Here is a 15,689-nt window from a genome sequence, read left to right as displayed (position 1 = left end):
AATATATCCAGGTTATATGGGATTTTCTTTCTTTTTCTTTTTAGATTCTGTGTTTCACAGTAAAATAAATCATTACAATTATTGACCGTTTTTCCAAATTGCAAAATCAGCAGGGGGTAAAATGATTATTCCTTCCACTGTACCCGAAACGGTAAACGGTTGTTTTCTTTTGATACGCGTCGTCTTTAAGCCACTTCAGAGCCTTTCCAGCATGTGTGACGGTGCTGGAAGTGCTGACGCGCCGCGACGTAACGGACCCTTCTAATAGAACTTTGTAATGTTTTGGTAACCTTCATCATCACGCGGTGGCGCGCATCCGCTGCGCGCTCCCCTTTGGACTGAGCCCCTACCAACACGCGCACATGCACGCGCGCCGTGGTCCTTTTAAGGAAGGTCTGAGCAGCTCATTTCCACAGCTTCACGCAGAGAGTAAAGCTGTTCCAGATGTCCCACCTGCCCCCCCCGTCGTGGAGACGGAGTGGAGCGCGCCTCCGTGCCGGCGGATCGCGGGTCTGACTCTGTGGTCGCAGTAAATGTTGTCTTTCAACTATATCCTAAACATTATTGGTAAAACTATACGAACTGGGTAAGTACTGGAGAAGCCGTGGACGACGCAGAACCTCGTGTTCATTTTTTTATTTATTCTTTAATTAGCTCATTTTTAATCGTCGCCTCTTGGCAGCAGCGCGCGTAAAGAGCATCTGACAGCAGCGAGGTAGGTCACTTCCACGCTCCTAAAGCCCCACTTTGTTGTCTTCTCTCATCAGCAGCATGTTGTCTTTGGTCTCTCATCCACACGCTGCATATGCTTTTCCTCAAACCAATTAAAGTGAAATAACTTTCGGGATATCTGGCGTCCAGCGGACCTGTTTTGTTGGACCAGTTGGACGCTTTTCTTTGTACAAAACGATCCCAAACCTGACGAAAGGGTATTTTAGAAGCTAACTTAATAAAGTCCGCCGCGTCTTTTCTCACCAAGCACCACTTGTTATTTAGCTATTTGTCCCATTTACGAAAACGGTGGCGGGTTTTTTAGGGAGTTTGGAGTGAGTGGAAAGCAGCCAGTTCTATATACAGTAGTTGGCTAAATGATTGATTTAAACATTGGTTTTAATGATCATGCTGTGCCAAAGCCGCTCCCTTCCTTCAGCACAACGCTTCATGCTTCAGATCTTCTACAAAAACAAGCAAGAAACTGACTGTGACGATGGACACAGTTTTATATTCGCTCCTCAGTATATTAGATTTGGAACAAAATAATGACCATGAGGTTTAATGGTTGACTTCCAGCTGCTATTTTGTAGTATTTGTATAAGCTCAGGTCCGTCTTTGTGGATGCCACCTGTGGAGCTTGTTTGTGCCTTCAGCCTTCCTTTTGAAGACTGACATTGTTTGCACTTTCACATCTTATTGGAAACAGGATGCGAAGACGACACATTTTCCTAATAAGCTGAATTTAAATAATAAGGTTCTTACGTTTACATTATTTAAAAGATGGGATTTAAAAAAAGGATTTGGCTAAATAGATGGATACTTTATTGATCCCTCAAGAGGGACATTTTGGAAATCCCACATTAGTTGGTATTCGGTGACATTTAAAGGTTTTAATTTTGAAAATGTGTGACTATGATCAGGACGTTGGTTAAAGCATTGAACTCAGTGCAAAGGGAAAATAACATTCTTATATTCTTCTTTTTTACACCAGAGCAATTTCTTAAAAGTGAGGCTCAAGGGTTTACAAGTGTTTGATGGACTCATGGCAGCTGTTTGTTTACGTCAATGAGGCATTGCTGTTTTATTGAGCATGTGACACATGTCACATGCTCAATGTTGATGTTGCACGTGTTGACACTTCGCTGTGGTTTACTCTGTGATGTAATGGCTGCAAAATCCCAATCCACGTTCGGCTTCGACAGACTCAGGAGATTCCAGCAGAGACGGATGTCTCTCACGAGACGCCGTCAGGTGACGGCTGACATTTAGTGAAGTTCAGCAGCTCCAGGATGTAACTCAACAAGAGATCCTCACTGTCCATCTTCAGTTTACGGGAAAAAGACACTTTTGCAAGTCAAATTCACAAATTCAATACTCTGTGCATGAAATTAGAGCGTAGATAAATGCTATTTCAGGGTGAACTGCTTCTACACTTTTTATATTGATCAGCCTCCACGTTGCCTCCTCCACCAGGCAGTGACAGCGTGAGCTGACTAATTGTGCACCCTGAAATGGATCATTTTCAGAGGAACCTCACGAGGTGACATGTGCCCTCCTGCGTCCACAGAGAGCGGAGAAACAAAGCCTTGTCACTGGCACTCCGGGAACTGTCTTCAAAGCCATTATTGGAGAAATCGCTGTCTGGACGGGCAAAGGACTTAATTAGCCCGCAGCCTTCCAGCCTCAGGCAGGTCGCCACCACCTTAAGCCGCTGCCCGGTAATCTTCACCAAGTCTGGCTGAACCTCGGCCCGCCAGCAACCAGGCTTCAATTGGGCCGAGTACTCGGTGGCAGACATGAATCTGTGATTGGACCCAACGTAGACAAAACTAGGTGGCGCAGCCGTATGAGTGTGAGCACATCTTCACTATCCCGGTAACTCGTTACCCTCGGTTTCCAGCTTCAGCGACTCCACTGTTGATTTCCATGCCGCAGGAGGGTAACTGTTTTGCTGACTAATCACCTGGCAACAAGCTTCTTGCCTCAACAGCGTCTAAAGTGTCAATATCCTCTGTGGCGGTCTCCATTTATAACCCCTGATTTGCAGAGCACCGACTGGAACAATTTTCTGACCCGCCCCTTTTGCTGATTGATCAAATGTTAAGATTCAAAGGTCTGGTCCATATGGAGTCTCAGCACAAACCTCCCTACGGGGGACACATTCTTTATTAACAAGCATAAAAAAAAGATTTTTTTAAAAAGCAGCACAATGAATAATCAGCAAATGACAATACAAATGCTGGATTCTTTTAAAAACCCTTTGAGATCTTACTAAAATTCCAAATTTGAATCTATTGTGTAAGAAACTGTTGACTTTCCAGATTAACTATGAGTTGTGATATAAAAATAATGTCCGCACACACACACACACACACACACACGCGTGCTAAAACGGTCAGGGTGACGCCTTGTTGAAAGGACCTGGCAACACCTTATGGCTCGTAACCATAGTAACCTGCGTGGGCAAGTCAAGAGAGGGCGGAAGAGATGCTGCTGACAGAGAAAAGGGTTGACTGAGCAGCAAGTCCCTCAAAGTGCCTGACACGTCCCTTTTATACTTTTAAACAACTTTCAATTAGTCCATCTTTGGGGACCGGTTGTGTGTCCACAGCAGGAACGCGCTGCTGAGGCTGACCAGTCCACGCCACCCGTAAAAAGGCTCCCAGTGCTGACAACGGAGCTTCAATGTCAGCCACAGACTCTCACTCTGCCCAGTTTCTAAGGGATTTGCACGACACCGGAGTTTAAAATAAAATAAAATATGCTTTCATGGTTATAAACCTAAAAGGGCTTTTTAAAGTCGTCCGCCTTTGGGATGCTTCATGTTAGAAGGCTTTGTTCTGGATGTTTGGAGTCGGAAATTAGATGGAAAAACTATTTAGATGTTCCCCGACTCCCCGGGTAGCGAGTCTGGACCGAGCAAGACAACATTTATTTGCCGCCTCCCTGTTGGCGTGATGCATGATTCCTTAAAGGAAATACGGTATGAAGCGAGTGAAGGCAATGTCACTTTGAAGTATGACTATGATATTCAACTAAGGAGAACGAAGACTCATGGACTTATTTTTCTATTCCTCTGGGTAACTTAGTTTAGGTAACAAGTTTTCTTCTTTTTTTCATTTATGAATTGCTGACTCTACAATCAATAACTTTGTTTGTTAAGACGTACATACAATCAGTGTAGGTCTTTCGGCGCCATTAACGTCATGCTTATCTTTTTCCTCCTGAATTTGACATTTCTATCCTCCCAAAGGGGGAGCTTTAATTAGTCTACCGCAGCGTCCTGCCTTTAGGTGGACACACGTGTAAGCGGCCGCTTTGAATATTAACGAGCGCACAAACGCCACATTAACATATTGCACTCCCTGACACCGTGGAGGCATGTTGCACCGGCGCTTTCAGAGAAGCACAAGCAACCATCAGGACTCTTTGATGAGCGGTGCCACCAGTGGATCGCAAGACATCGCAGTCGCAGCGCCGTCAGATGCCATGTAGCCACATGCTTTGTTTTAAGTCCACACTAATCAAGCGAAAAATTGTTCTCAGCGGACGTCTAGATCTTGTTATTACAGAAATAAGCTGGGCAAACAATCGTGACCGCTCAGCTTGAAACAAGAAGAAACCGAACTAAATACAGTAGTGAATGAGGACTTTTGGACCTTTGGGCCTGGGTCCACATGCAAAACCTACACTGTTGATCTTCAGTGGAGGTTTAATGTTTTTCATCGCCGTGGGTTGCTTCACGAGGTTCTTCATCTGATGGGCTCATGTGCATTTGAGAGCAACTTTTTGTGATGCAATGGCTGCAAAATCCCAATCCACATTCGACCTTGCAGCCCACTGTGCTGTTCGACAGACCCAGGAGACTCCAGCAGAGACGGATGTCTATCACGAGACGTCGTCAGGTGACGGCTGACATTTGGTTAAGTTCAGCAGCTCCAGGATGTAACTCAACAGGAGATCCTCACTGCCCATCTTCAGTTTACGGGAAAAAGACACTTTCGCAGAACCCATTCAGTAATTCAAGACTCATCAGATTAGAGAGTTTAGTGCTGCTTTTACACTTTTTGTATTTACCATCAACGTCGCCTCCTCTGCCACGTTGTGACAGCATGAGCTGACTAAGTGTAAGGAACTACGGTCTGTTGGAGGATCTCCTCCAGCCGCAGAAAGCCACAGCCTGTTGAAGAGGTGTCTAGTCCAACTCCCGCCACGACCTCTTTGGTCACTACGATTCCTTCTGGACCCAATTGGACCGAAGACAGCGGGCTGCATCCTAACATGAAGAGAACAGAAAAATGGACACTTTCTAACAAGAAGAGAGCTTTAATGAATCCACCTCAGCTTCAGGCCTCGATGTGCACATGTAAGCTACCACGTTGAATATTAACCAGCTCATAAACAGTACAAAAACATATCGGACCATCTGGCACTCTGCAGTCATTTTTCACCAGTGCTTTCACAGAAGTATAAGGGGCTGGCGAGCAATGCCACCTGTCGATTGTAATACGAGTCGTGTCTTACGTGTTCACATTCACACAGTTACGCTTTTTGAGATCTGAGGTCTGTTTTTACTGCACAGTAAAAGAGATGAAGAATTGTAATTCTTGCCCAGCGTCCTGGCTTTGAAATACAAAACCAGGACTACGGGCCAGAATTACAAATCCTCTATGAACATTTGGTCTGTTTCCTGATCCCTCATTCCTGCCACGTTCCCAAAAAAATAAAAGTGCAGCACAAACATTTTTCCACATGGAAAAAAACTCACTGTTTATGTCAATTATGTCGATTTTTAATGTCAAATACCATATAATGTGTCCTCGGCCCAGCCAGCAAATTCTTTCAACATTAGAGAGGTGTTAGGAGTTTCACAATTAGTGTTTCAATAAAATACTGGAAGTTAAACTGAACTGAACTATTGATCACGATGTTGGCTCTTGCCCTCCGTCAACACGAACCCACTTGATCCACATCTCTCTTTCCACCCTGGAACACACGGCTGCTCACTGCGATCAACTGCTGTTATTGCATTGCCTAAAGTGATAATTAGGAGTTGGTTGCTGTTAAAACGTCCTTTCGGGGTTTAGCTTTATTGACTTATGAATATGTGATTTTATTTAAGAATGTATGTCAATCATAAGCTAATACAAGCTGCTGGACAATGTGTGCACATTGAGCTGATTCAGTCTCCATGGAGATTCGCCCTTCCTCATTTGTGTCATTTATTTTTTCTTTTCATGTTCAGCGTCAGCCGGAGGAGATAAATCAAGACATCAAGTGGCTTTGTCGTGGTTTCTCTGGGCTTTATTTATTCGATTGCTTGTCTTTTTGGAATCCCGGACTCATGTCTCCTGTGTTTGTTTGACTTGTCTTAAATTGATGTCTTTCACCAAATCATATAGCTGCATAACTCTACTTATGTCTTGTCCCCCTTTTGAGTCCTTCCCCTCATGCCTCCTCTACAGAGGACAGGCTTACAAGTACAAAGCAGACCAAAGAGAGACTATAAATTCTTATATTTCTAAAAAATAAACAAAGCACTGTACTGTGAGGTAGCGGGAGATGAGCTGATTGCACCATTTACACATTCATTAGGATCCCGTTAGTTAATGCAGATACTCTTCTGTGGGTCTGTGTGTAACTGTACCAAAATAAAAAAGGCATTACCTGGGAAAAAAAAATATATAAAAGCATATAATATAAAACTCACAGCTGTACAGTATAAATTGTACACGCCATAATTTGATTAATTAAGAAGGAACATATTTATATTGTTGAGAGTTGATATCTGGTTACTATACAGTTGCGGACAAAAGTTTACATTCACTTGTAAAGAACATAAGTCTGATTTTTAGACATTGTCACAAAAAACATTCATGAAGTTTGGTTCTTTTACGACTTTATTATGGGTTGACAGAAAAAGTAACAAAATCTGCTGGGTCAAAAATATACATACTGCAGTGCTAATATTTGGTTACATGTCCCTTGGCCATTTCCACTTCACAGTTAGACGCTTTTGGTAGCCATCCACAAGCTTCTCGTTTAATCTTTGACCACTCCTCTTGACAGAATTGGTGCAGTTCAGTTAAATTTGATGGCTTTCTGACATGGACTTGTTTCTTCAGCGTTGTCCACATGTTCTCAATGGGATTTAAGTCAGGACTTTGGGAACGCCATTCTAAAACGCTAATGCACGGCAGCCTCTCAGTCCATGGAGATGCAAAACACGCTTGACTGTGGACACGGACACCTGTGTTCCAGCAGCTTCTAATTCTTGGCAGATCTGCTTTTTGGTGGTTCTCGGTTGACTCTTCACCCTCCTGACCAATTTTCTCTCAGCAGCAGGTGATTTTCTTCCTGGTCGTGGCAGTGACAAAACAGTGCCGTGCACTTTATACTCACAAACAATTGTTTGCACTGTTGCTCTTGGGACCTGCTGCTGCTTTGAAATGGCTCCAAGTGACCTCCTGACTTGTTCAAGTCAACGAGCCGCTTTTTCGGATCCATGCTGAGCTCCTTTTGACTTTCCCATTGTAGCGTTTGTGGGCGTTTGTCTCCAATGAGCCCTATTTAAATGGCCTCAGAGTCACCAGCTGTAGTCACTCATAAGCACTCACAAGAAGTTAAAAGGCCATGAGGCTCATTTCATTGATACAACTTTCTAAGTCAAGTCATTCATGTTGCTGTATGTATATTTGTGGCCCAGCAGATTTTGTCACTTTTTCTGTTAACCCATAATAAAGTCATAAAAGAACCAAACTTCATGAATGTTTTTTGTGAATCACTTCCAATCACTCTATCAGAGAAAAATCTGAGTTATTATTACACGTGCTTTACTCAGTGTTTAAAAAAAAACGGATCTAGACGTGAGTGTCTTCTAATCATACAGCGCTTTTTCTGGTATTATGTCTATTTAAGCGTCTTGTGACCTCTTTTGGGTTATGAGTGTTTGAGCCAACTGTACATTTCGTGAATATCAGCTCCCTACAAAAGAAAGTAATGATTCTTCGGCTTCTCCTCATCTTTTAGCCAGAGAAATTAGGCATGCATTTTATCAATATTGGCTCTTGATGTGCATCAAAGGGAAACATAAGCAGCTCTCTTCTGTACCAGCTTTAGTTTTTTTTCTAGATCTTCCTGAGGAATAATGATGACATCATATGTCGTGTCAAAAGGGAGAGCGTCTCTTCACCACTGATAGATTTTTCCATCATCTTCGCCACCGGCGAGTCAAAGCATTTAGACAAATGATCATCTAAAGTTACTCCTCGCAGCTCCATCACCGTCTGGTGTCACACAGAATTGTCACCGCTAATCAATTTCAATGGGGGGTCGAGGAAGTCAATTTCCGGCCTTTATTCACAAAATGCTTCGCTTGAAGCCCGCTGGAGCCTTCAATCAGCGGTTGTCATTGTCAAGTGTACGCGATATTGATTCTGGACTCTTGACAGCACCGCAAAAGGAAATCTATAACGTGTGACTAACCTGGCCCCCACATCTGTGAGGTGATTTGTTTTTGACTGCACTCTTTGCTCTCCAGCTGCTTGTAGCACCGCATCTCATTATGGTTGTAAGTGACCATTATATTCAGATTTCTTGTAGTCCACAGGTGCCCCAGACAATTATCTCTACATCGGTTGCACTGGTGCAGAAAAGCGAGAGGCCTGTGAACTCAACACGGGAGTGTCGATCATAATCATGATGCAGCACGTCAGGTCCGCTCTATTTAAACCCAACACAACAATTCCAACTCTATTTTGTTAAACTGATCTTTAACATAGAAAGTGGGAGGTGTGGAGGGTTTATTTACACACTTCCTTGAGAACTTTTTTTCTCATGTACTGATTTAAAAAACGTAATAAAGCAACTTTCTTATCTGTAAGACTTACTTTTGAACATGAACTCCATTCAGACCGTCGATTCAAAATAAATAATAATCACGTTTTGACCTCTGACCTCTCCTTCTCACTCTTTCATCTCCTCTGCAGTGTTCCTCTGAAGAATGGATGTTCTGGACAACATGGGCGAGGAATGGATGGAGTTGGAGGCGTCGGCCAACAAAGGGGCCATCATAAACGTCAGCCTCGGCTCCGCCAACGACACCAACATGACCTTTTTACCCTATTATCAGCACTCCCTGTACGTGGCCGCCAGCTACATCCTGGCCTACTTATTCATATTCCTGCTGTGTATGGTGGGCAACATCGTGGTGTGTCTGATTGTTTTGGAAAACCGTCGAATGCGCACGGTCACCAATCTCTTCATCCTCAACCTGGCCATCAGTGACCTACTGGTGGGCATCTTCTGCATCCCCACGACGCTGGTGGACAACCTCATCACAGGTAGTCCCCCCCTGTTTACTAAGTGTGCTACTGGCCGCTGTTTTACTTAATTAAATAGAGTGACTGATTTCAGCCCTGTTCTTACGCGGGCTTTGATGTCGACTGCGCTCATATTCTGTATGTAACTTTGTGACTTCTCTGCAGTTCCGTTTGCAAGAATATCTGTAGCTTTGAATATGTTCATTCCACATTAAGGTCACTCGGTGAAAAGTTAAGCAATCTTTTGAATTACTGGATTTATACAAATTTGAATAGATTGACAATGATGTTAATGTATTGCCACGAAGGACTCGCCTGAGTGCAACTCTAATGATTTTTTTTTTTCAACAGGTTGGCCCTTTTCCAACATTGTGTGCAAGATGAGCGGCTTTGTGCAGGGAATGTCTGTTTCCGCCTCGGTCTTCACTCTTGTGGCCATCGCTGTCGAAAGGTTAGAATTTGATTCGATTGGTTTTTTCTCTAATTACAACAGCATTTGCCTTAAAAAGTGGAATATTAACCATTTGGTGAAAAGTCAGTTAGTCCTGCATAAATAGCTGTTATGTTGTCTTCGCTACGGTGTAGCAACCGCAGCTATTCAACTAGCTAAACTCTTCCTCCTTCCTCCAAATGGCGAGTTGAGTCATAGTAAGCTTCTCAAGCTGTTTACTGTGGCTCTTTATATCATGTCACAGACAGAAGAGTGAAAACTGTAACAAACACAAGGTACAAAATTGTTTAGTCCTACGTAAACATATGTGAATAAAACGTTTTTAATTACAGTCATGAAATCCACTTTTACTGTAAATATGCATCTTAACTTTTACATTACAATTAAACCAATGAAATTATCAATTTACGACATTGCTTCTGCAGCATTTACTATGTGGATTGCCATTGATGACGAAAGCATGTTGGCTAATTCTACCTTCCCTACCCTCTTTCTCTAACCACTAACAGGAAACTAACTCCCGGAACTCCTTAGGCATGAAACATTTCAAAATAAAAGCTTGGACAAAATAAAAGCCTAATGCCTAAAAGGCAGCACATCTGTACAGATCCAAACTTTCTTATTAAAGTGGGGGTCACAAAATATCGTTCCGAGGGCCGCAAGTTTTTGAGATATTTCAGTCCAAAATCCCTCTGACTAGATCATAAGGTGGCGCAAAGTACCAAACGTTTGCTGATTGCAGCTTTTTACTAAGTATTTTCTCTCTTTACTTTTTCCCTTTTGATTTTTGGGAATTTTTAACACATGTATAATCTGTTAATCTGAGATGGGGGTTTGTCATGATCCTGAAGAAGAAATGAGTCCTAGTTATATTTTACATGTTGTTACTTTCCTTATCCATAGACATGTAGCTGACCTGTTGAACGGCTCTTATCCACCACAGGTTCCGCTGCATAGTGTTCCCTCTACACCCCAAGCCGAGCATCCTCGTTGCCAAGGCCGCCATCGTGTTGATCTGGGTGCTGGCGATCGGGATCATGTGTCCCGCGGCCGTGGCACTGACCGTGGACAGAGTCCCTTACCACATCATGGTGCACAACGGCGACTTCAACCAGACGTTCCCCCTGTACACCTGCTACGAAAACTTTGCCAACCCTCACATGAGAAAAGTCTACACGGCGGTTCTGTTTGCTCACATCTACCTGGTGCCGCTCACCGTCATCACGCTGATGTACGGCGGCATCGGAGGCAAACTGTGCTCTTCCGTGGTGGCCAACAGAGAGCCGCAGCTGGCCGACGTCGCGGCCCAGGCGAGGCGCAGAAGGCCCGGTCAGCCAATGATCTCCCAGAAGAAGGTCAGGGTGATAAAGATGCTCATCCTGGTGGCTTTGCTCTTCATGCTGTCCTGGCTGCCGCTGTGGACTCTCATGATGATGACTGACTACGCGGGCCTGGACAGGCAGCAGCTGGACCTTCTGACCAGCTACATTTTCCCCTTCGCCCACTGGCTGGCTTTCTCCAACTCCAGCGTCAACCCCATCATTTACGGCTACTACAACGAGAACTTCAAGAGGGGCTTCCAGGCCGTGTGCAAGACCAGGCCGATCTGTTGCCTCCCCCGGTGCGACCTGTGGAAGAGGATGGCCAGGAGGGGCCGGAAAAAACGGTCCGGGCCGGCGCCTCGCGGGGGCGCCGACTTCAGGGATGTCATTAGCAACTACAACCAGCTCATCATGGGGCTGAGGAATCGAGTCCACAACGTCAATGTGTCCACAGAAACGGCCGAGATAGACGGAAGCGGAAGGGCGGGCTGCGTGCTGGTCCATTCGGAGGGAACTCTTTCGGAGCAAGGGTTAGAAATGACGGTTGTGAATAAGAAAGGTGGCAGTGGGGAGGAGTCCGAAAAGGTCAGTTCAATGGCGGCCTCAGTGTGTCAAGCATGGGACAACTAAGTGTTCACAATACAAGCCAGAAACGAATAAGCAAAGCCATAGCATGTTAGATTGTGGCCTGAAGGAGGAGACTATTGTGAGATGTTTAATGTGGTCACTGTTTAGAGGTGGTTACACGTTTCAGCCCCGGTTCCTCTGCCTATCACGTACAGCACAGATAATCAGATAATGATGATCCCACTGGAGCGGGGGGTTATTCTAGATTTGTAACATATTCCAAAATGAAGTTGCCTGCATGTCATACATCTCATTTGGTGTCATGCTTATTTGGTGAATTGGTTCAGTCATATGCAATTAGTGTTAAAATGTCCATATTTTACTGTGACCATATTTTATTTGTCCATATTTATGGGGAAGACGTTGTACATAAGAGACATGTTGTGTTGACATTTTGAATGGCCCATCAAAATCCATTCACCGAGGTGATCGCAAATTAATTGTCGTTGGATTCACACTGTAAACCTAAAATGAAATACGAAACAACATGAAACACATTTGAATACGGCGGAAAAATAACGTACACCCAGGCGGGCTGTTGAAGGCAAACAATTTTTTCTCACATGACATCCCATCATCACCCATCCCATTTCAGCGCCCTTTCAATCGCAGGCCAGAGGCCACTGATGAGTGACGCCCCGCTGGCGTCTTTAAAAGCCTCCGCCGACACAAGACCCACATACTGATTGAACGGCCTCGGACATACCATCACTTCTGGGCGGCGTGCGGCTGTGTGCAGCTCTCTCAGCGTGTTGCTTATCACATTCCTGTTTGTTCCTGCTGTCACACTGCGCCGCCTCAGCAGGGAGGGAACCACCGAGTCGCGCTGTGCGGCCGCGTGCTTCTGCAACATTTGTTGTAATTTCGTCCTATTTTTTTTTTTTTACATTAGTGTTGAAATGATTCAACCAATAGACAAATTGTCGGACGGACGGAGAATAAACTGATCACAACTCAGTGTTGTTCAGTTGTGAAAAATTATAACTATTTGCGTTTCATCGGGTAAAGCAATTGTTTTTTGTACTTGCCAGTATTAAGCTACTAACTTAAGTATTTATTAAGTTGAATAAAGCACTGGGACTGTCCCTTAATGACCTTTTATAACTGTCACTCATCACGTCAAACTTTACTGTGAGCTCAAGAGATCCCAGGAAATGTGCATGTTCTTTCTCTCCTTAACAAGAAGGCCTATTTAAATAGGTAATGCATCACAGTAAATGTCTTTTCTTAGATTATCTTCTCAGCTGATACTCTGCACTACAACTAACCCAGACGAGAAGTGCAGGAGCAAAAACTGTTCTTAGTTGATGGCTCTGTGCAAGTAATATGATTGATATTGTAATATGAAAAAATCTAAAAATGTGCCTTTAACCAGTGTTTCCACTCTAGAAGAGTTGACCTTTGGTTCCTTTAGGGTCCATAACCAAAACTGAGATTTATTCAGCTTGTTTCATGCCTAACTTTGATGGATCATAACAGAACATTTTAGAATAGAAGCACGCCAAAAAAACAAGCTTCCTTTCTATTTACCACAGTTACTTCACCAGTGCTGCTCTGAAAAAGCATTAAAGCTACTGGACAACCACCTTAATACCAACTTCTCCCCGGAAAAGAGCTCACGTGGTCAAAATGCTACGTAAGCAAAAAGCACAACCTTTCTATTATTATGATTATTACACAGCTATTATTAGCTAGGAATCTCTGTCAGTACGTGGGTACGACCTTTGACTTTCTTAAAGCCCCTTCAACTTTTATCTATATTAGGTTTGGCTGTTGTACCGTTGGGCACCCAAGGACATGCGGTGTCAAATATGGAGACACGCAATTTTCATCCCATTTCTTTTAACCGTGCAACAGAACTCGGCCCGACCTGTCACAGGTCTATCTGGTGAATGGTTCGATGAAATGGTTCAAAAACTCCACCTTCTGTGAACTACCAATGATCCATTCTGCGGTGTTTCTCCAACACCCAACCTGGCATAGTTTCTGCGTGTGCACAGGCAGTTACGGCTGCAGAAAATAGCCTGCTTAAGCACTGCAGTCAGAGGCCCAATTACCAACAAGCAGCTACTCTCACTGTGTCTTCTCCAAGTAGTTCATTGAGGAGTAAAAAGTGCATTAACAAAACTGTGAATAGGAGGCATGATAACAATAGCGAGACAAAAAACGGCGCTACATACATCGATAATCCACAAGAGCCACAACCAAAGAATCGGATGTAATAATGGACACGGTCGTCAGAACAGTTGAAGTCTTTTGGATTTTTGCCACTTCGGGCATCTTTGTTGTTGATCTTCAATGGTGTGGTGTAACGTGAATGCGTTCGCGAGTTGTGGCAGCAATATTGTTGTTGTTGTTTTTTTCACTATATATTTGTTTGCCCTGCCTGGCAAGCATGATGACTATTTACGTATCCCAACAGGGAAAATCAGTTGCTCTACATGTGCTGTTTAGATTTGCATTGGAAATTGTATCGTGGCAGCTTCGTTGTCAAGGACAAAGGATGTTTGTGCCACAGTGGGTTGTAATTTACAGTTTTCATTTATTTGAATATGCTACTGGCATCAGAAGACTGTGCAAAAAGATTTATTTGAGAGAAATGGGACTAAACATGTGTTTCAGACTACCGTCTGACCATTTATTATTGTATTGTTGTTCTTTCTGCCTTTCTCTTGCTGTGTAACTAGATGTAACTTTGTCGTTTGGCACTTATGTGTTGTTTTTACTTTTCTACTATGAGGATTTTGTATTTTGTTCTAAAGCCCTCTAATTTTTGTTCAAATATCCATCCGTCATTTCAGCCACTTTTGTGAAAACCTGTTTGAGAAATGTATTAGAGAAGCAAAAAAACTTCTCTGTTCTGCTGCATACTCAAACAAACCAGTATTTACCTTTAACATACCGTGAAACTGCTTGTAAAATACTAAATATATCCGCAGCCTCATCAGTATTTTGGCATTATGCACTATCACATAGTATGCAGGTGTTTAACCAGCAATCAAATATTTAAGTTTGTGTTGCTGTACACGTCACAATCACTGCTTTTGTCTCAAGCTCATGGCATTTTATTTAAATTCAGTCAATGGTTTTTATCATCATCGCAATTGTCGACCTCATGAGGTCACCGACAAAAGCCTTTGTGAATCACCGTAGTCAGCAGGATTCATCCTACTCTGTATTATTAATTATACTACGCTATCGTGCCGTATCTATTTTTCGGGGGGGTTTCATGTCCACGCACACATGAATTGTTAATGTGTGTATCCGATTGTGTGCAGCAATCTGCAGCGTGTTAATATTCAATGTGTCCCCTATCTGTGTTTTCTTGTATACCTGTTCCTTTTTTTCCTGTGTGATGGTCAATAAATAAATGATGAAAGGCTTTTCTGTCCATGTTATTCTGAGCAGGTTCAGATTACTTAAAATAATTATTGGTCCTTTGTATCTCTGCCGAAAAAGCTTCATCAAAGCTCGCTGGAATATTCTCTCACTGAGGCTGGGCACATTCTCCATTAAAACATTGTTAGAAACAGAGAAATGTACATTTTCTGGTTGCACGAATATTAGCTGAATGCGCTGCTGTGCTTACGTTTTTAGACTTCAACAGTACACCTAAGCCATGTGGCCTTGTATAGCGCTGAGACGGCATCCAGCTGCAATCCGCAAGAGGATAAATGGACAGAAGCCAAAGAACACCTCATTATTTCACTTGCAATCTTATTTGCTGAAAACTGCTCACAGAACAAAGACGACATTATAGCACGATCAGTGGAGGACCGTCTCTGAGTAGCAGCAAGTAGACAATGGAAAGCTCTGCAGACATAACTGCCCGCGCACAGCGGTAAATTATACAATTACACTCCACCAAGGTTGCACAAGTCTTTCTTAAGGAAAGCGAGCCCGAGTAAACAGTGTTCACGAAAGTTATGTAAACTGCCGTAAAACGTGTTACGAATGCTGAAATCAACAGCATGACTCCTGTTTGCAGGCAACAGCGTGATTACTATGTGTACACTCCCTGTGACACTGCATCATTTCATGTCCGCCATGCTCTGCCAGCCAATATGCCACCGACTGTTTTGACCCCTCTCCCGCTGTTTTATCTGCATGAGGTAGAGGATAATGGGTACTGAACACTATAATTAACAATGTGTGGTAAAGTAGAGACACCTATTTGATAACATTAATTTTAAAATATGCCACAAACAAGTTTCTGGGTTTTTCCTCTGGCTCGACGGCTCTCAATGTGGCGGC

The 15,689-nt window shown here is 43.4% G+C and overlaps 1 protein-coding gene across 1 annotated transcript; it reads left to right on the top strand.

Annotated features, from left to right (window-relative positions):
• The first annotated feature begins 427 nt into the window (after positions 1–427).
• npffr1l2 (neuropeptide FF receptor 1 like 2) lies at positions 428–12,392 on the top strand. The gene is made up of 4 exons (XM_040196543.2): positions 428–715; positions 8,703–9,056; positions 9,387–9,486; positions 10,430–12,392. Exons 2-4 carry the CDS (start codon positions 8,717–8,719, stop codon positions 11,436–11,438), a joined length of 1,449 nt encoding a protein of 482 aa, XP_040052477.2. The 5' UTR covers positions 428–715; positions 8,703–8,716; the 3' UTR covers positions 11,439–12,392.
• Positions 12,393–15,689: the final 3,297 nt, after the last annotated feature.

This window comes from Gasterosteus aculeatus, chromosome 13 (assembly GCF_964276395.1).
Source record: "Gasterosteus aculeatus chromosome 13, fGasAcu3.hap1.1, whole genome shotgun sequence".
NCBI lineage: Eukaryota > Metazoa > Chordata > Actinopteri > Perciformes > Gasterosteidae > Gasterosteus > Gasterosteus aculeatus.
This window is presented reverse-complemented; position numbering and strand designations above follow the sequence as displayed.